Source organism: Syngnathus floridae, chromosome 18 (assembly GCF_059516105.1).
Source record: "Syngnathus floridae isolate MCC-2025c chromosome 18, RoL_Sflo_1.0, whole genome shotgun sequence".
In the NCBI taxonomy this organism is placed as follows: Eukaryota; Metazoa; Chordata; class Actinopteri; order Syngnathiformes; family Syngnathidae; genus Syngnathus; species Syngnathus floridae.
Genome location: NC_142430.1, coordinates 8228680 through 8248893, shown reverse-complemented (window position 1 = coordinate 8248893; position 20214 = coordinate 8228680). Strand labels below are relative to the sequence as shown.

The following is a 20214-nucleotide window of genomic DNA, read 5'->3' as shown; positions in this document are numbered from 1 at the left end:
TCACCCCCCCAGCAACGCAAACACATCAACTGTCACAAAATCAAACGGGCTACACACATACTGACACCCCGTCGTCCGATCGGCTGTCTTTCCATCTCGCGTCTCAACATTTTGAACAGATTTAATGAAGTAATTTAGGGAGAAATAAATCTCTGTTAAGCATAGGATAAGCGCCCGGGAAAATCTTTTCGAGGCAGGACAGACCCTTCACGAAAGACAATGAACACCTTTCTCATTTTACCGTAATCGGACTTTGATGGCAAGACGACGAGTGTGTGTGCGTTTCCTAGTGGGGCGGGCGCACGTGCGGGTCTCTGGTTGTCTGCAGCCACGTCTTCTCTGCGGTTGACGCCGCGCGACACATCCGCCACCAAAATAAAAGCAAAACCCAAGCTACCGGTCCATTTGTCCTACGACTCTGGCCCGGGCAGCGGCGACGACCCGTTGCCCTCCGCCCGAGAGTCGTGAGGTGCCGGCGGTGTGTCGACGTGTGCGTCCCCGGGACGTGGAGGCCGCGTACGCGTGTGCGGCATTAACCCTCTGCTCTGCTCTCCCTCCAGACTGTATCAGGATAAACTGTACCGCCAGTAAGTCAGCCTCCATCTCACCTAAGCATCTTCATCTCCGTCCTCATCCTCTTTTTCTTCCTCTTCCTAATGTGTGTCTTCACTCATCTGGTGGCAATCTGTCATTCAACATTAATTTGCCTCCAGCGTGTCGATTCGTTTTCAAATCAGCCAATAAACTGCAGCGGCGACATTTCAATCTGTTAGCGCTTTGTCGTACACGTTTTCCGTTGTCACTCAAAGACGGGCCGTTATTTTTAGCGCAGATAGGAGTCGGTGTGAAAGCTCGAGCTAACGTGCTAGCACGGCAGGCGAGTTAATTAAAAATATGCGGCGCACTTCCACGCCTCGGGGGCTTTTATTTGTTTGCGGCCGCATGAGGGATGTTTAGGAACGCCTTCATAGCGTGAGCGCGCGTGCGACTTTCCCGTCATGCTGCTGCGAGCGCCGTCGAATCCCAGATGAAATTGAATTCCCTGGCGTGGCGTTTGTGTCTGTCACGACCACAGAGCGAGGAAGAAAGCGCGTGAGGGGGGGGAGGGAGGGAGGGAGACGAATGCTCCGTGACGGTGGGAAGGCGGTGAAATGGACGACTGCAGTTGCCATAGAAACGGCGCTAGCCAACCACACGGCCCCGCATCCAATCTTGGACGGGCAACTGGAGATGCTATTCAGCCAACATTCCCGATGCTTTTTCTTTTCGGAAAGAAAACATTAAGAAATTAAAGCTTTTTTCAAATTTAGTTGAAATGATTTTGACCCAAATTCTATTTTTCTGAGGAAAACCTCCCCATGTGGCTTACCGCAGCGACGCCCAGATCACTGCGCCTCCCTCGCAGCAGTCGACCTCAATCTTTTTTTTTCTCCCCCTTTTCTTTCTTGCACTGCATTGCAAGAAAGAAAAGGAAAAGGGCACACACATGGCGCGACACACAGGTGACTACATACGTAGGTGCGTCATTGACTGTCTGCCCATCTCCCGTGCCGGCTGTACGCGGTGCAGCGCAGTGATCCATGCTAACAGGATGAGCTGCTCATGCCCGCAGCACAGCTGAGACTCCCCCGGGGAACGCGCAACACAACACAACACAGCACAACACTTTACACTCACTTTGCAGCGGGCCCAAATGTGTTCAATGTGTTTGTGCGTTTTGTCACTTGCTTGACATTTCCCGCAGTCCACCGACTCGGGGGGGGTCACTTAATTTGCCGCCGTTGATTTGACGTTTACAAAAATAATTATTATTTGTACTGGTCTACTTTGGGACAATTATATCGTGAGAATTACAGTTTTCTTGTATTGTAATATTTTGTCTCATCAGAATGCTCCGATACTACAGCACCCGATACTAGCCTGTCATTTGTATGTTAAACACAATACATGGTTCATGATAGTAATCATAATAGAGGGTAAAGGAGAATAAATGGACTTGGTGGTACGAGTGCACCCCTACTGCGGTATTAAGTGTGCGTACGCGTGTGAGTGATTCGTGACATTTTCCGCAGCCAAACGTGTTGAGGTCGGTTAACCACACATAGGTCAGTATCAGCAGACTCACTCCAACCAACCCACCAGGCTTGCTGGGGAGGGGTAGAACTGAAGCGCGTGTGGGCTTAGCATGGGGGGGGGGGGGATGTGGGTGCGCGCCGCCGTCAAGCTTTGGCGGGTGGGGACTGCGCGCCTTGCGGCTGTCAAGTGCGCAGCGGACGGTGGCAAATTGGGAGCTAGCGTGGGCGCTTCAGCACCAAGGAGAGAGACGCGTTCGATGCTGTGATTGTGCGTGTGCGCGTGTGTCTGTGTGCCTGTGTGTCTCGAGTGCCGCTGTGAGCTTTGCTGAGGTACTGCACGTAAAATTCATCCAGTTTTCTCGTGTTATTTGTATACCGTCTCCCAAAAATATAATTGTTCCCCCTCAACGCATTATAGCTATTTTGTACCATTTGAAAAATGTGTTTTTGCTGCAGTAAGTAGCTCGTATCGGTAGCACCACCATGTGGTTTTGTGGCGTACTGCACTGGAAGTGGATTTCTCGAGCAAATGATTTTATGCGAGTGTGAGAGTCCATCTTCATTTGTTCATTTCCTCACCTTCATCAATCCAGCCTGCCTGGTCTTCTTTTGCTGTCTGTGTCCGTCTCTCCCTCTCTGGCATCTCGTCTTGTCTTGTCTCAACGGCGCCCTCTTGTGTGCATATGTGTAACGGTGCTCTGGACTATGTGTAGGTAAAGGCCCAGAGACCATCTTTGCGGGCTCGGGTCTCAATGATAATGAGTGGCACACGGTGCGGGTGGTCCGGCGCGGCAAGGGCCTCAAGCTCACCGTGGACGACCTGCAGCCCGTGGAAGGTAACCCGCCGCACTCGGGCCGCCGGTCCAATGAAAAGCGGGGTTGTCGTGTTTTGCACGGGACGGCAAGACCCCGGGACAGATCTCAGGCGTGCCGCTGGCCACCCGCAGGTCAAATGGCGGGCGACCACACGCAGCTGGAGTTCCACAACGTGGAGACGGGCATCGTGACGGAGAAGCGCTTCATGCCGGCCGTGCCGTCCAACTTCATCGGGCACCTGCAGGGCCTGGCGCTCAACGGCATGCCTTACATCGACCTGTGCAAGAACGGCGACATCGACTACTGCGAGCTCAACGCCGTCATCGGCTACAAGAGCATCGTGGCCGACCCGGTCACCTTCCGCTCGCGCTCCAGCTTCGTCACGCTGCCCACGCTGCAGGCCTACTACTCCATGCACCTCTTCATGCAGTTCAAGACCACCTCGCCCGACGGCTTGGTCCTCTTCAACCGCGGCGACGGCAACGACTTCATCGTGGTGGAGCTGGTCAAAGGGTGAGCTTTGTTGCGATAATTGATTCTGAAGATGTGCCATAGCATGAACAAAGACCTTCTCCTCTAGATACCTTCACTACATCTCGGACCTGGGCAACGGGGCTCACCTGATCAAGGGCAACTCCAACAGCCCCCTGAACGACAACCACTGGCACAACGTACACATCTCCCGGGACACCAACAACCTCCACACCGTCAAGATTGACACCAAAGTCACCACGCAGACCACCATGGGCGCCAAGAACCTTGACTTGAAGGGTATGCCGGGGTGGTTGGAGGGAGATTAATGTTTGGTCCCTTATTGCTTGCATCTCCTGACACAGGTGACCTGTACATCGGGGGCGTGTCCAAAGAGATGTACCGGGATCTCCCCAAGCTGGTGCACTCACGCGAGGGCTTCCAGGGCTGCCTGGCCACGGTGGACCTGAACGGCCGACTGCCCGACCTGCTGGCCGACGCGCTGGCCACCGTGGGACAGGTGGAGCGGGGCTGCGAAGGTGAGGCGGCAGGAGGGGCGGAGGGTGAGGGCTTTCCATCCTTCCTTTTTCGTTCTCCATCCGACTCATAGAAAGTTAACCCACTAACCCAGACGGAAGGTTGTGTCATCTTTCTGCACATCGACTAACTACCTAACTTGGTTTGCTTTTTTTGTTTTGTTGTTTTGTTTGGCCCACAAAAGTTACATTGATGAAAGCTGACTTGCAAGGTATCTCGCTTTTTTGTGCGTGCGCTGTACATGTCAGGGGAGGGCAAAGGACGGCCCGCGGGACACGTGCCGACCGCTCGCTCCTTCAATCGCAACAGACCGGCTCGCAAATTTCCCCCTAAAAAGAAACATTCGATTTTTTTTTTTTCTTTTTTCCATCGGCGAACAACGTGGCCCGTGTGTCGTTTTCAACTTCCAATGTGGCCCCTGAGCTGAAAAGTTTGCCCGCCCCGGCATGTCCTCCCGCTCGCGTCCAAACTTCCCAGTGCTGTGCAGTCTTGTCGGTGATCCCGAGTCGCAATTGGTCCCGGGCGACCTGTCCTCTCGTGAGCCCCATCACAGTCGTGACGTCCGCACCGGTCAGTCGGTCACAGCTTGTCCCGGGATGACCACAGCTCCGCCGCCAAAAGCAGCATGCCGTGCGTCTTCTTAACCCCGCCCCCCTCCCGTCCTGATCATCCCGCACCGCGAGCTGTGGCCAGCATGAGGCAGGAAGAGAACGGCGAACCAGCAGAAGACCACCCGGGGCCTTTAAACATAACGCTTATGTTTAACTCCTCCTGCTGTCCTCATCCGGACTCACCCACCCCCCCGCATGCTCTCCATTTTGGACTCTGTGGCGCCATCCATAGTAGCAACCGTTTGTGAGCCTCTAGACCAACTGACCCGCACGTGCCGGTTGCAGGTCCCAGCACAACATGCCAGGAGGACTCGTGCTCCAATCAGGGCGTTTGCCTGCAGCAGTGGGAGGGCTTCACCTGCGACTGCAGCATGACGTCCTACGCCGGTCCGCTCTGCAACGATGGTCAGTCAGCACGCACGCCCGCCCGCCGTCGGCGCCAGGTCCGCCTGTCCGTGACAATCTCTCGTTTGGTCCCCACCAGCCGGCACCACGTACATTTTCGGCCGTGATGGCGGCGTGGTGGTCTACACGTGGCCCCCCAACGAGCGCCCCAGCACCCGGGCTGACCGACTGGCGCTGGGCTTCAGCACGCAGCAGAAGCACGCCGTCCTGCTGCGGGTGGACAGCGCGTCCGGCCTGGGAGACTACCTTCAGCTGCAGATAGTACGTCCCGCTACGCACCCGTTTCGGTTTTCAAATCTTGCCGACGGCCGGCGAGTGTAAAAACGTCCCGCGTGTTTTTGCGCAGGACAAGGGCAACATCCGCGTGGTTTTCAACGTGGGCACGGACGACATCAACATCGAGGAGAGCTCCAAGTTTGTCAACGACGGGAAGTACCACATCGTGCGCTTCACGCGCAGCGGCGGCAACGCCACGCTGCAGCTGGACGACCTGCCCGTCATCGAGCGCTACCCCTCAGGTAAGCGGCGGGCCGGCGCGCCAACTCGCCGCGCCCGCATATTTGCCTTTCCTCTTTGATATGAAACTTTTTAAACCATAAAAGTCTTCCTGTTTATGCTAGCTAGCTCTGTTAAATAGTGTTAAAAGGTCATCTTTAATTTAAGTGTTTTTTCTCTAACCATTAAAAGAGAATAATAACAGCTGGTGCATTTTGGGGAGACATTTTAAAAATATCGTTTAAAAGTCATGTCCTATGTTTAACTAGTGAGAGAAAAAAAATAAGGAACAAATGTTGTTTGTTTTCTTCTTCCCTTTTGTTCTGTTGGATTCTATTTAAAGTGTTAAATCTTAAGGTAGTCGTCTAAACCCGATGCTAAATGCTAGTTGTTGTGAGCTGTGTGTCCTGTACATGTTAACCATGGAAGAAGCAAAGCCAGCCAGAAGCTGTAACGTTATTTCCCTGTGCTCTTGCAGATCTGTTAACCCCTGAAATGTCTCTTTAGATTAAAGCCAATGAACAGAGAGTAAGAGTCCGCTCGCCGGAAACGTCTCCGCCGCCTGTCGATTGGCACCCACGCCACGCGGCCACCGCCGCCGCTGCCACGCACTCCTTGCCATAGACATCAAATACACGCGCGCCGCCATGTTGGCGAAAGAGGGGCTGTCGTGAGCGTTTGACTCTCGCTTTTGGAGGTGCTACTTTGAAATATGTAAACACGAATGGAAGTTGTCCAGGAACCTGGACCTGCTCAAGGCACCTATCAGACGAGCCGACAGTACGTTCGTCCGACAGCACAGGCAGATAACATTTTGTTTTTAATATATCCGGAAATTTAAAAAAAAAAATCATTAGGACAACTTGACTATCAAAATGAATGCAATCCAAAAGAGTTAAATGTGGTTTCAAAAATCCACAAACCAAATCAATATTTGGTGTGAGAATAGCTGAACGGGAAGTGTCAACTCGGTCGCGGCGTCCTGAAGTCGAGTCCGTCGCCTAACGTGAGTTTACGGGCAGGTCGGCGGCGTCCGGTCTATTTGATGTCTATGCCGCCGTCCCGAGCCCGTTTGCCCCCGCGCCGACCGTGAGCGGACCCTTACTTTCTTTTCATTGCTCTTCTCTTTGTATCCAGCTCCTGTGCCACGATTTTGGGATGTGCGTAATTACTACTGTGTTCTCATCTCTAAATTAAAGGCAACATTGATAACGAGCGCCTGGCCATCGCCAGACAGCGAATCCCCTATCGGCTCGGTCGAGTAGTTGACGATTGGCTACTCGACAAAGGTAAAAACCCTGATTAAAATTCCTTAAAAGCTTTAAAACAATTCAATATGACTTTACATATAGCTATATTTATCTACATTTATTATCTTGTGCACCATCGACTAACATTCTAAAACTCTAAATCCATAATTAAGTCTTTAAAAGTTGGGCAGCTGTAGTTTGTAATACTTGTGTAATAACTGTAGTGCCTGTTGTTAGTGTGTATCTATCTGATAATATCAGGTTAAAGGGACGATGGAGAGAATTAAATGCTGATAAAAGTGTTAAAAGGTGCAAGGTCAATAATGTGACAATAACAATGTGACAATTGCGTCACGCAAACAACTTGACGTAGCGGCTTTAGTTCCTTCGTCTTCAACGCAAGCAATGCACGTAGCCTCTAGTCCCTTTAACAGCACTTGACCATGTTGTGCATGCTTCTCGGGGCTGTCCGTCCATCCGCCCATCTGTCCAGCTCTCTCTCTCTCTGTCTGTCTGTCTGTCATCACCACGGCAACCATCCGACTCCTCCTGCGGCCCATCCCCAGCCCCCCCATCCCTCTCGCCCACGGCTTGGTCTTTGCCATCCTCTGTCATGGCTCGGGTGTGTTGGCGCGGGATTGTGTAACACTCAAACCTTGCTTTTGTGTGTGACTGTGTGTTTGCGTGCGTGTTCTCTTTCCCCCCCGGTGCGCCTGTGTCTCTGTGTGTGCGTGCGCGTGCCAACGGGTAGGTCGCCAGCTGACCATCTTCAACAGCCAGACGACGGTGCGCGTGGGCGGTGGCGAGCGGCGCGCCGGCATGTTCCAGGGCCAGCTCTCGGGCCTCTACTACAACGGCCTGCGCATCCTCAACATGGCGGCCGAGGGCCACGCGCACATCCGCGTGGAAGGCAGCGCCCGGCTGGTGGGCGACATGCCCTCCTCCTCCATCACGCCGCAGTCCAGCGCCTCCGCCGCCGGCGGCGCCTCCGCCAACCGCTCCGACTCTGCACCCGCCGCCGGGGACGTCGCCACCACCACCGCCAGCAACAGGAAGCTGGGCGCCACGCAGCAGGTCAGATTCAAGCAAAACCAGCGCCGCTCTCAAAATGCATCTGCGTCGAGCGTGTCGGCACGGTTCGGCTGAAATTCTCTGCAAGTTGCCATGGCGATAGCAAGCCCCCGCTTCCCGCTGCTCCCACCCTCGGTAGAATCGCCGCATTCCTCTGTGTACCCACTGCCGGCTTTTTTCACCCATAAATAATGGAACGCCGCAAGCTTGGCCTCGGGTATCAATAATGAAAGGCGGCGCCGCACGGTTGACAGCGCTGTCATCCGTCAATCTCCAGGCGGGCTTCCCCATTTTTTAACCTGAGTCTCGGCGCTGATGTCAGCGCTAATTGCGGGAGTGATCGACAGGTAGCTGCCATGAGATCTGGGTCACATGCTCGCCGTGCTGCAGCGAGTTCCTCCCCCTGAATCTCTTCCGCTAGAAAAGAAAAAAAAAACTCGAAGCAGCTCCTGCAGCCTGTTGCCAGGCAACACACACAAAGGTGGAGCGAGCACAATTGCGGCATCCTTGCATCAGTGTGATAGTGAAGACTGGACGTGCCATCTGGAGAGACATTTTTCTATCCTGCCATGATGAGAGCTAGAAAAAAGAAAAACGATTAATAATGCATGACAGGAGAGGAAGAGCAAAGCGGGAGGGGGGGAGCGCCTGTTGCAGTGTGGATGCACGAGGCTCACAGTTTGGCGTTTACGTCTCTTAGAGCACACCAGCGCCACTTTTCCCCAAAGCGTCCTTCTTTGGAGTTTGTCACGAAATTGGTCCCACTTTTCAGACTTTCACATTTTTCCACATTATTGATTCATTTGCGTCCGACTCTCCCTCCCCCTCGTTGTCCTCTCGCCCCCCCCCTCCCACTCTGCCAAAGCGAGATCGGCCGGCGATTGGCTGCGTCTTCCTATCTCACCATCTGCGCGAGTAGAGCTCGTTTCTTTTCTCCTTTCGTGGCGTCGGAGGCTCTCCTTGGAGTTTATTCTCCTGCTGCACATCCGCGGGAACGATGGCGGCGTGACTTTGGCTGGCAACCAATCAAAAAAAAAAAAAAAGTGGAGTCACCATGTGTGAACTTGGTCAGAGAGGCTCGGATGGTCGCTGGCATTGTTCGACCGCTCAGGTAGAGATCTCACTTTTGTTTTTCTTTTTTCTAAATGCATGTGTGCTCAACTTTTAGTCTCACCTAACAACAAAAGCCGTTGAGTTGCTTTTGTCTCTGCTTGCTTCCCGTTCTTGATGAGAGATGTTTTGTTTTGGGTGAGGGTGGGGGGGGCTCAGAGAGGGCATGAAGGGGTCACAAAATTGAAACCCATCTGCCACCAGACAAAAAAAAAAAAAAACAACGTGCACAGGCAAGCTCAGGGGTTTGGCTTTTGCTTGTTTGTTTTTCATCCAAATACTTCCTGCACTTGACAGCTTGCGAAGAAAGAGACTGCGTGCTTTAGAAGAAGACGTGATGTGTTGTTCAGGCGTGCCACTCTCGCCTCTTTCGCTTTTATCCCGGCCAACATCGACCGCAATGCATCACAATCCAATTTTAATTTCGCGCTGGCGTGACCACACGCACGGCAAAAGTCTCACGCCCGGCGACTTTAACGCTGCGTCGCTTCGTCGCTCACTCAAACCACACCCAGCATCTGTTTTAATGTTTTTTTTTGAGGAGCAGCATGAAGTTGGCGTAGCCATGGCAACAGGAGCGGACAGATCAATGCGGGTTCGAAGTGCTGAGCGTTAAAGTGGGGCACGGCCGTTGCGTGTTCATGTTGACACCGTGCCAACAGGGCCACATTTGCACTCCAAGCTAATGCTGAGTCGCTTTTTCTCTCCCTCGCTAGTCGCCAGACGACATCCTGGTGGCGTCGGCCGAGTGCCCCAGCGACGACGAAGACATCGACCCGTGTGATCCAAGCTCAGGTGAGACGGCAACCGAGAAGGCCACTCCCATCGTGTCCGCTGTTTCACTCTCTCCGTTTTTCTTCTTTTCTGTTGCCCCCATGAATAATTCACAGGCTGCTTTTGCTAGTTTGTGCCCGCAGGCGTTACCTAACAGCTCGCCCGCCCACCCACCCGCCTCGCTTCCTGTTGCCGTTCTCGCGCCTCCTGTCGTCTTTTCTCCTCTTTCTTTTCCTGTCGTTTTCACCCCGAGAGGATTTGCATGCAGATTATTTGGTCTTTAATACGCTGGCACGCGGTGGCGCCGGCGGCGGCTCATTTTGTAGTCGCGCTGCCAGATCATTTGTTAACACCGATTGGCAGCTCTGCGGAGCGAACGTGGCATCTGTAAAGCTGCACTTGAACAATTGGAACGAACGAGCGCACGACTGTGTTTGACGTGTCCGTTTCCCCCCCCACTCGCCAGCACGCCCCCCCCTCCCAGAGGTGAAGGTGTTCCCCGGCCCGTCGGAGGTGGTGCGCGAGAGCAGCAGCACCACGGGCATGGTGGTGGGCATCGTGGCGGCGGCGGCCCTCTGCATCCTCATCCTGCTCTACGCCATGTACAAGTACCGCAACCGCGACGAGGGCTCGTACCACGTGGACGAGAGCCGCAACTACATCAGCAACTCGGCCACGCAGCCCAACGGCAGCGCCAAGGACAAGCCGCTCGGCATCACCAAGATCTCCAAGAACAAGAAGAACAAAGACAAGGAGTACTACGTCTAACCTTTATATACATATATATATATATACACACTATATATATATTCCCAAAAAAACTCAACTAAAGGCTCAATGTACATAAATAGGTATATTCTTCCCAACACTCATACATGCACACACACGGCAACAACGCACACATTCAAGCACAAAGATGTCCGCGGACTGCTTTGAAGGGACAAAATGAAGAAAAGGCGCAGAGCCTCGGGACCGGACCCCTTTTCTGAACCCTCGCATACCATTCCAGATGCTCCGCAGACATGACGGCACAAAAGCAGAGCCCGGGAGAGGAAAGTCGGGGCACACCCGGACGGGATTTATCGCCAGCCAGATGCGTAATTATTCACACCTTTTGGGGAAAAAAAGGGAAACGTTCCTCCTAATCCGCCCGTAATTTACACGCGCATGTGGAATTGTGATCGTAAATATTGAACAGGTTTTACATTTACCATTTTCCAAGCAGCGGATAATCCCTCCCTCTAATCCTTCGTCTGATAATCTGCCCAACGCTGATTTGGAATGAAACGAGAGGACAGGTGCTCAAATTTGGCCCAATCATGGGGATGAGCGTTGCTTGCTTTATCCAAGTCAGCCTCACGCAGTATTTCTGGGACTGATTGTGACCCTTTTATGTGGATTCCTTCAAAAGCCAACAATGGACATTTTTTCCCTTTACGGGCATGAAGCACATACCGGAGAAAGTAAAAAAAAAAAAAAAAACATGCGAGCCCCTTCAAGTATCATCCCATCAACAAGAACAAAAGGAACAAGCACAGGAGCGACGGGACGGGAAATCAGGGTGAGGCCTAAAGCCGCCGGATGCTTTGTGTGGGACAGAAAATGTGCGGCGAGTTTTTACCCCCGGGAGACTTTACATGCTACCTACACACGTAACATACTGTATGAGGACCTGCACTTTCTTCAAAAGAAGACCACAGTGAGGATGATGAAGATGACGGAAGTTCTGACTCTCTGAGGAGTTGTTTGTCCTTGCACGTGAAATTGTGGATTTGTACCGCAAACAGGCGGAGGAGACACCGCCATCATCTTAGAAATACAATCGCGGAAGAGACAAAATGTCCTCCATGGAGCCTGTGGACAAAACTTGGGTTGACGCCATTGGCTCTAACCTCCTTTTTGTCATTTTTGTTTGTTTTTAATTTTTGCTCACCCCCCCCGACCCCAACCCTGAACATGATGTACAGTGGTACCTTGAATTGCAAATTTAATTCATGCTCAAATCAATCCAATAGAAATTCCAGCCCACTGAAAAAAACAAAACAGACCCACAAAAAATTTTAGTGCATTTTAGTTAAAAAAAAAAAAAGCTTCCATGATTTGCATTTACAAATTGTCTAAACTGTCCACTCTTCTTTTCAGCACCCGTGGGTAGCAAAAAAAAAAATACAAAAAGTGTGAGCACAAAACCCAAGACTGAGCAACATGAACTGATGGTAGCTGGATGTTGCTGTCGCCATCTAGCGGCTGAGAAGCACAATCGCATGTCAAGGCAAGGCCACAAGTCCCAAAAGCATTCAAGTTGGCACACTTGTAAGTCAACGTACTGCTGTGCCTCTTCTCGGGTGTGGGTGCCACAACGCCACTTTTCCAGTTCTTCCACACGATGCATGCTGGCAGAACACAATGCGTGAGTGTGCGTGTGTGCGATGACCCCTGATGACCTCTGCCATCTTTCTTTTCCCCCCTCCACTTCCTGTTCTCGCCAGAAGGTTTTCCCTTCTCGGCCTTCTCCACCCTGAGCGTCCGCCGTAGCCTGTCCCATCGACCATGCTATGATTTTCTACATGTGTACACTTTTTCTACAGTATTTTGCGTTGATTTTTATTGTTACGGTTCTTTGATGAACATTAAAAGTGGAAATTTATTATGGAAAAAAAAATAGTTTTGAAGATTAATGAGTAAATAAAATATTACCCAAGTGAGACAATGTGTTGGTCGAGGTGGAGAAGCTACAAACTGCCTTTTAGCTGCACTCTTTTGCTTTTCTCTTCCTTCTGCCCTCTTTTGTCTTGTCAACCTTGAGGAGAAAGAAAAAATGTATATTCTGTTTTACAGTGATGAAGTACAAAATTTGAACAATTGCATCCACCAGGGAAAAAAAAAAGTCCCAAAAGTGATTTCAAACTTGTTTTATCGGTTCTACTTGCTTTGTAAGTTGGTGATGAAGAAGGAGAGACGTGAGCAAAGCCCGCCCCCAAACAGCAACCCTTGTCTCTCATCCCACCTCCTCCTCTTCTAGTGTTTGTTAGAGGTCCACGCTTCCTTAATGACGACAAAGAACAATTGGAGCGGGATGACCTTCTTGATGGTGATGATGATGATGATGGTGGTGATGGCAATGGTGCAGGTCCAGACGACGGGTCGGTCTGAACGAGCCGTGGGCTCGTGTCACCGCGTCCGCACGTTGGACTCCGACATCCCGAGTGGCATTTCGTCCGACACGCAATGCTTGTGAGTACACACACAGTACATAATATATATATACATATTCCTATTAAAGTCATTTTTTTTTCCATTAGTGTTTCACTTTCTCTTTACGTTTGTGCCTTGCATGTTAATATTTTTCTCTAACTTTTTATATCAGTAACAGTCATTTTCTTACCTTTGGTTTGCAATTGACTTTAAAAATTTTTTTAGGTTTTTGTGTATAATTTATAATTTAATTCATCATTATTAGATTTTTTAATTATTTTTTTTATTATTATTTTTTGTAATTATCAAAAAGTGCCACATGAAAAATGTGTACCAAGTGATTTGTTCAGGAAACATAAACCGCAAAATGATGTTCGGCTTAACGAAACGTTTTTTTGTTAGTTTTTTAGAGGGAAAAATGTTGTGTGCTAAGATACTTATAGTAAACATTTGAACAAGCCGACATTATTGTACGTACGCGCATGCTCATAATCACAAAATGCACTCGCTTGTTGCTCCAAGTTGGCCAGATGGCGATGTGTGTGTTCCCTCCAAGGTCAAGGCAGCTCCGTGCAGGTGTGGGAGAAAAACGTGAAGGACGAACCTCCCTGATTGCAAAACACACACACACACACACTGGAATGACTGTTGGTGTTGTTTTTCTGTCAACAGGGAGGTGAAGCGGACCCAAATCGGAGCCATCCGTGGCGGCGCCTTCAGCGGCCTTCACAATCTCAGGAAAGTGTGAGTGCCAGTCATGACAATGTCGTTGGAAACCACCGTGCACGAATAAAACCACTTTGTATCCCTCCACTTCCTTTTTTGGAAAATTCCAACTAAATCTGCAGGAACATCGTTGACAACAGCGTCTTGAAGACCGTGGCCGACTTTGCGTTCTCCCGCCTTCCTCGTCTGGCCGACGTGTAAGTGGCATGTGAGCGACTATCTCTTTGGCTAGAATTTGCATTGTTTATTTAGTCTTTCCTGTGGAACACGAGGAGCTCTGAAAGGCAGGAGACTGGTCGCAAAGCTCCAGTCTAAACAACAAAGTCCCGTGAGAGACCCATAGGCTTACCGCAGAACTTTTAGATCTAACCGCAAGGCCAAGCCCGTCTGGCTGACTTGTTTTCCAAATAAACGGCACGCTTGGCGATGCCGCTCCGTCCACCGCTTTTGTTTGCTTCCCGCAGCTTCATCTCGGAAAACAGCGCATTGGAGTCAATCGGAGCGTTCGCTTTCTCGGATCTCCCCGAACTAAACGAGCTGTGAGTTCTGCTGCCGACGTTGCCGTGAAGTGAACGAAAGTCAGTTTTGCTGTTGTGCGTCTTCCAGGACCATCGCCAAGTCCAAACATCTGACCTACATCCACAGAGATGCCTTCAAGGACCTTGTCAAGCTGCAACGTCTGTGAGTCGCTATCGGGCACCGGCACCCGCATTTTCTGTACCCGAGATCTCAATCAGTCCATATCTAAACTTGCAGGATCATCTCCAACACGGGCATCATGACCTTCCCGGATTTCTCCAAGATGCAGTCAGCCGCTGACTTATTGCTGTAAGCACTGGCGTAGTATGTCAACACGCACAGCCCCGAGTCTTTGAATGTGCGTTTTGTGTGTTGCTTAGCGACCTGCATGACAACATCCGCGTCCAGGAGGTCCCCGCCAACGCCTTCAACGGCCTTTGCACGAGAGCCATCAGAGAAATGTGAGACACTTACTTCGACCGAGTTAGCATGGCTCAATGCAAATTGGGGATATCCTCTTTTTATGATGTCTGTCTAAAGAAATGTGTTTGTAGTGCTAAGCGTAGCTGAGCCACACAAATATAAAAAGTGTTTATTTTAATTTTTGGGTGGTGACAGACGGCTGACCAGGAACGGCATCAGGACGGTGGCGAGAGACGCCTTCAACGGCACAAAGATGCACAGATTGTGAGTCACAACCATGGCACATTTTGGGAGATGTCAACTGAATCATAATCATGGTTCTCTCCTTCTGTGTATGTGTGTGTGTGTGTGTGTGTGTGTGAGGTCACTGAAAGGCAACCGGCAACTTAGTCACATCCATCCAAACGCCTTTGCGGGTTCCAGTGAGTTGGTCTCACTGTAAGCGTGATTCATTCGAGTCAATGTATAGATTGGAACCCAAAAAATGCCGTCTGTTCATACCGCCTACGTGCCGCTTACCGTTGTAGCGATATTTCCCAAACGGCGCTGAGCTCGCTCCCGCAGGCCATCTTGGGCAACCTGCACAGTCTGATCGCCGAGTCGGCGCTTGGCCTGAAGGAACTTCCTCCTCAACGCGCCTTCGGCAGGCTGCTGGAGGCCCGCGTCACCTACCCGTCGCACTGCTGCATCTTCCGCCCCGTGCACAGGAACAGGTGTGCATGAATTTAATTCCAAATTATTGTCACATATTTGGCGTGCTTCTAAAGTAGCATTGATGGAAAAAAAAAATTGTATTTAAGTGGTTCTGTTACTTTTAGTTCCAAGGATCCGCTGTGCTTGCTGCCGGAGGCCCGTGAGCACACGGCTTTCTTTTGGGACCACTGCTTGGAGGACTACAACGCCACCTGCAGCCCGGCCCCCGACGACTTCAACCCTTGCGAGGACATCATGACCGGCGTCCCGCTGAGGGCCCTCATCTGGGTGGTGTCCGTGCTGGCTCTGCTCGGAAACGTTCTCGTGCTGCTGGTCTTGTTAGGTGACACTTTTCGCTGCCGTGGGAGTCAAGTGGCAAAAAAAAAAAAATGGTTGAATTATGATTTTAAATGATTCAATTATCCAGAATTGTGTGCTACAAGGAATGAAGGAATTCCAACCCTTACTGAGTCAGTGCTTCACGTGCAGGCAGCGCATCCAAACTGACGGTGCCGCGCTTCCTCATGTGTCACCTGGCGTTCGCCGACCTGTGCATGGGCGTCTACCTCTTGGTCATCGCCGCCATGGACGCGCTTACCCGGGGGCACTACCACAACCACGCCATCGACTGGCAGACGGGCCCGGGATGCGGGGCTGCTGGATTCTTCACCGTGAGTACTTGCCACGAGTTCACGTGTGTGTTGAAAAACCCCCAATCTATAGATATATTTCCATATTGTTTCTTTTGTCCTCTTGTTTCTTCTATTCAGGTGTTTGCCAGCGAGCTGTCGGTCTTCACGCTGACGGCCATCACGCTGGAGCGCTGGCACACAATCACGTACGCCCTGCGTCTGGACCGCAAGTTCCGCCTTCGCCACGCCTGTGCGGTCATGACGGCCGGGTGGATCTTCTCCTGCCTGGCCGCCACCGTGCCCACGATGGGCGTCAGCAGCTACAGCAAGGTCAGATGCACGCACACTGGCCATTTCATGAGGTCCACCCGGCGTCACAATAGATTGTTGTGAAGCTTCTGACAATGATCTGGAGTGAAACTAAATTTTGGCATCCCTAACCTGTCTCACGCACAAAGGTGAGCATCTGCCTCCCGATGGACGTGGAGTCGGTGTGGTCGCAGGTGTACGTGGTGTCTCTGCTGCTGCTCAACATGGCGGCGTTCGCCTGCGTGTGCGCCTGCTACCTCAGCATCTACCTAGCGGTGCGCCAGCCGTCTGGCGCGCCGGCCCGCGCCGACGCCCGTGTGGCGCAGCGCATGGCCGTGCTGGTGTTCACCGACTTCCTGTGCATGGCGCCCATCTCCTTCTTCGCTGTGTCGGCGGCCCTCAAGCGACCGCTCATCACCGTGTCGGACGCCAAGCTGCTCCTGGTGCTCTTCTACCCCATCAACTCGTGCGCTAACCCCTTCCTCTACGCCTTCTTCACGCGTGCTTTCCGCCGCGACTTGGTCCTGCTGGCGGCTCGCTTTGGCCTGTGCAAGGCACGCGCCCACGGCTACCGCGCCGACAGCTCATCGTGCCAGCAGCCGGCGTGGGCCACGCCCAAGAGCGGCCCCGTCAACATGTGCTTGACGGCGGCCGGCTGCGGTGACAGATGACCATACTGCATTGGTCACCTGTGACATCTGGGATCTGTAACTGGGGTCCTCTGGAGCCTGTGACCTGCATGTTTCAAGTGAAACATGTAAAGCATGCAGCCTTCAAGGACTGGAGTTTGCTCTCTGTACCTTATGTGATGTAAAGACCTTTAAAAGGACAGCATACAAGTACTGATGAATTGTTTGCAGTGGCGGTTCTACACTGAATGACTCCCTGGGCGAGACGATTTCTGAGCGCCCTACCCCCTAGGAAATTGTATACTTTTCATGTGGTGGTGGGGGGGGAGGTTGACTTAGTCGGGCTGCTGTTAGAATTAGTACCCCCTCTAATGAATTATTTGTGTATGGATGTTTTGTTTTTGCCTGAAGCAGACAAGAGGACGGCTGTTACTATGAGTTTTAGTCAAGCCCTTTTTTTATGATCACCATTAAAGCAAAGTAAGAAACTTCAGTAAGTGGTCTGAGGCAACCACTTTCAATTGCAGGATTATGCCTGACCGTGTTGCCCCTGCTGAAAAGCCCTACTGCTATTGTGCATTGATGGCAAGGATGCCGATTCCCTTTTTATTTTTGTGACGTGAAAAGGAAGCAACATTTTCCAAGGTACACCAAAGTAGTCACGACGGGTCACCAGGGGGCGCGAGCGTGCGAAGCGGCGTTATACAAGCAGGAGAAGAAGGATCACTTGGCTTGGTGGATGTAAGTCAATGTGCTCAACCTCCCAGCTTCGTTCTATGGCCCCACATGTCCTCAGCACTGCAAACTTTTGTGAATTAAATGACGGGATTTTTTTTTTTTTTTTACCTCATCTATTATGTATCGAGCATACGAGCTGGTGTTTTAGAACAGCCTAACCGGGGTTTGAGGTGTTGGAGCGCAGCGACGGAGCCACTCGCCAAACAATGCGAGCCCGGTGGTCACCCAGCTTTCACGTCGAGTCATTCTTATCCGTTAAGTATTTCGTTCTGCGCGCGTTGGGTAAGTACAAAATAGTGTTGGCTCATGAGTGAATGATTCGTTTGACAACGAAGTTTTTTTCAGTGAATGAATTACTTCCTAAAGTGATTCGGGTTTTTCTTCCCCCAGTTATGACTTCAACCGGTAGGTGTCAGTAATGCGCGCTGGTGCCACCTTACCGTAAAACAAAACGGGGGAAATGACGTCACTTCCTGTTTACGAACGAGTCGTGAATTGCAACGGATCTGTGAGTCAACGAGTGAGTGATTTGCATTTCCAGTTCATCGCGAGAACGGATCAGTGAGGGAATTCAATGTATCTACTGCAATTTCACATTAGATTGCTGGTTTGAAATTTACTTTTAATATTTTTAAATAAACATGTTAAAACTTGTCTGGTGTTTTATTCCTTGTTTTTATATTCGCCAATTAAAACATAAAAAGCAGACATTTGGTTAACTGCTTTATATGACAATATGTGTTTTCAAAGAGCTTGACACCTGTGACCTTTGACCATGATATTTCCCTAATAAAGTGGCCCGTTATTAAGTACACTTGAAAATGGTGGTGTACCTAATAGTGTCCGAATGACGTCACAGACCAAACAGCCAATCAGAAAGTGGGGGTGTGACTCCCTCGTTAAGTGCAGGTGCGTGAAAACTTTTAGCTTCTTTCACGTTCTGAAGGAGCTAAAAGTTTTCACGCACCTGCACTTAACGAGGGTTACTTGGAAAACATGTTGGAACGTGGCCCTGAGGACTAGAGCTTGACACCTGTGACCTTTGACCATAATATTTCCCTAATAAAGTGGCCTATTATGAGGTACACTTGAAAATGGCGGTGTACCTAATGGAGTGTCCAAGTGACGTCACAGATCAAACAACCAATCAGAAAGTGGGGGTGTGACTCCCTCGTTAAGTGCAGGTGCGTGAAAACTTTTAGCTTCTTTCACGTTCTGAAGGAGCTAAAAGTTTTCACGCACCTGCACTTAACGAGGGTCACTTGGAAAACATGTTGGAACGCGGCCCCGAGGACTAGAGCTTGACACCTGTGACCTTTGACCACGATATTTCCCTAATAAAATGGCCTGTTATTAGGTACACTTGAAAATGGCGGTGTACCTAATGGAGTGTCTGTGTGATTCCCTCGTTAAGTGCACCTGCGTGAAAACTTTTAGCTACCGCAGAACGTGAAAGGAGCTAAATCTTTTCACGCAGGTGCGCTTAACGAGGGTCACTTGGAAAACATGTTGGAACGCGGCCCTTCGAAGACTGGAGGTCGGCACCCCTGGTTTAAGTGAAAAGTGCCACACCCGCCCTCACCCCCACTTTCTGATTGGCTGTTTGATCTGTGACGTCACTTGGACACTCTATTTTCAAGTGTCCTTAATAACAGGCCAGTTTATTAGGGAAAAATCATGGCCAAAGCTTAACTGAAAGTGAAAAGTGCCACACCCGCCCTCACCCCCACCTCTTGATTGGCTGGTTGATCTGTGACGTCACACCATCATTTTCAAGTGTACCTAATAACTTTATGCATTTTTTGTACATGTTAAGAATGTGTATTTGTCTACTTGCTCTTTATTTTGGGGGACACCAACACACATTACACAACGTAAAACACATATACATATTATCATATAAAGCAGTTAACCAAATGTCAAATGTTTGTTTTCATGCCCAAAAAAATAAAAACAAGGAATAAATCACCAGACAATTTTTAACAGGCTTTTAATGTATATTAAAATAATAATAATAAAAGTACATTTCGAACCAGCAATCTGATGTGAAATTGCAGTAGATATAGTGTGACATAAAGCATTTAACCAAATGACAGATTTTTATGTTTTAATTGGCGAATATAAAAACAAGGAATAAAACACCAGACAAGTTTTAACATAAATGTTTATTCAAAATAATAATATTAAAAGTACATTTCAAACCAGCAATCCAATGTGAAATTGCAGTGGATATATTGGATAACAATATTTAGGCGTATATATGCATACACGTTATTTAAAAACTACTATAAGTGTTATGAAATCAAGATGACCCAACGAGAAGCATCACCTCCCCTCCCCGTTGTTGCAGAACGGCGCATCCCTTCATGCAATAAAGTTAGCCGTTAGCGCACCGGTGTTTCAGTGAGTGGTTCTTTCTTTCCTTGGTAAATCGTAAATCGACATTCTGGCTTACATCGTCCACGCCAGGAGGGAGACGCAACACGTTGGCTGACTGATCCGTTGATGCACGGGCGGAAATGCGGATCACTCACTCACACATTCGTTCGTTGGTGAGCGAGAAGTGACGTCATTTTCTTTTTCGTTGTGTTTTACGGCGAGGTGGCACCAGCTTCAATGGGCATTACCGACACCTACTGGTAGAAGTCATATGAACTTTTTAGAACAGCGAACTGCGCATGCGCCGCGGCCACGGCGTTTTCGGACAAACACAAGAGCCGCACAGGTAGCGAACA

At 50.3% G+C, this 20214-nt stretch overlaps 2 protein-coding genes across 4 annotated transcripts in view; both read left to right on the top strand.

Moving 5' to 3' along the window:
• The window catches only part of LOC148382807 (neurexin-1a-like), a 35687-nt gene extending 23851 nt beyond the window's left edge, over positions 1 to 11836 (top strand). The window contains exons 16-28 of the mRNA XM_088360782.1: positions 561 to 587; positions 2789 to 2911; positions 3023 to 3404; positions 3472 to 3662; positions 3728 to 3901; positions 4084 to 4110; positions 4796 to 4915; positions 4995 to 5176; positions 5262 to 5433; positions 6610 to 6699; positions 7412 to 7734; positions 9558 to 9636; positions 10082 to 11836. Of these exons, the coding sequence (XP_088216908.1) occupies positions 561 to 587; positions 2789 to 2911; positions 3023 to 3404; positions 3472 to 3662; positions 3728 to 3901; positions 4084 to 4110; positions 4796 to 4915; positions 4995 to 5176; positions 5262 to 5433; positions 6610 to 6699; positions 7412 to 7734; positions 9558 to 9636; positions 10082 to 10383 (2192 nt within the window). The 3' untranslated portion in view covers positions 10384 to 11836. The remainder of the gene's footprint in view (positions 1 to 560; positions 588 to 2788; positions 2912 to 3022; positions 3405 to 3471; positions 3663 to 3727; positions 3902 to 4083; positions 4111 to 4795; positions 4916 to 4994; positions 5177 to 5261; positions 5434 to 6609; positions 6700 to 7411; positions 7735 to 9557; positions 9637 to 10081) is intronic.
• On the top strand, positions 11786 to 18133 carry fshr (follicle stimulating hormone receptor). Of its 3 annotated transcripts, XR_015854205.1 has the most exons (16): positions 12453 to 12548; positions 12638 to 12849; positions 13483 to 13554; positions 13659 to 13733; positions 14001 to 14075; positions 14143 to 14217; positions 14293 to 14364; positions 14436 to 14516; positions 14674 to 14742; positions 14842 to 14916; positions 15006 to 15191; positions 15297 to 15514; positions 15661 to 15842; positions 15942 to 16133; positions 16262 to 17761; positions 17870 to 18133. XR_015854205.1 is itself a non-coding variant. In XM_088360796.1 (15 exons), the coding sequence occupies exons 2-15, from the start codon at positions 12665 to 12667 to the stop codon at positions 16781 to 16783; spliced, it is 2079 nt and encodes a 692-aa protein (XP_088216922.1). In that variant the 5' UTR covers positions 11786 to 11928; positions 12638 to 12664; the 3' UTR covers positions 16784 to 18133. The 3 variants fall into 3 exon arrangements, 2 of the variants coding, with proteins under 2 accessions (XP_088216922.1, XP_088216921.1); XM_088360796.1 differs by lacking the exon at positions 12453 to 12548 and adding an exon at positions 11786 to 11928 and having other exon boundaries at positions 16262 to 18133; XM_088360795.1 differs by having other exon boundaries at positions 16262 to 18133.
• Positions 18134 to 20214: the final 2081 nt, after the last annotated feature.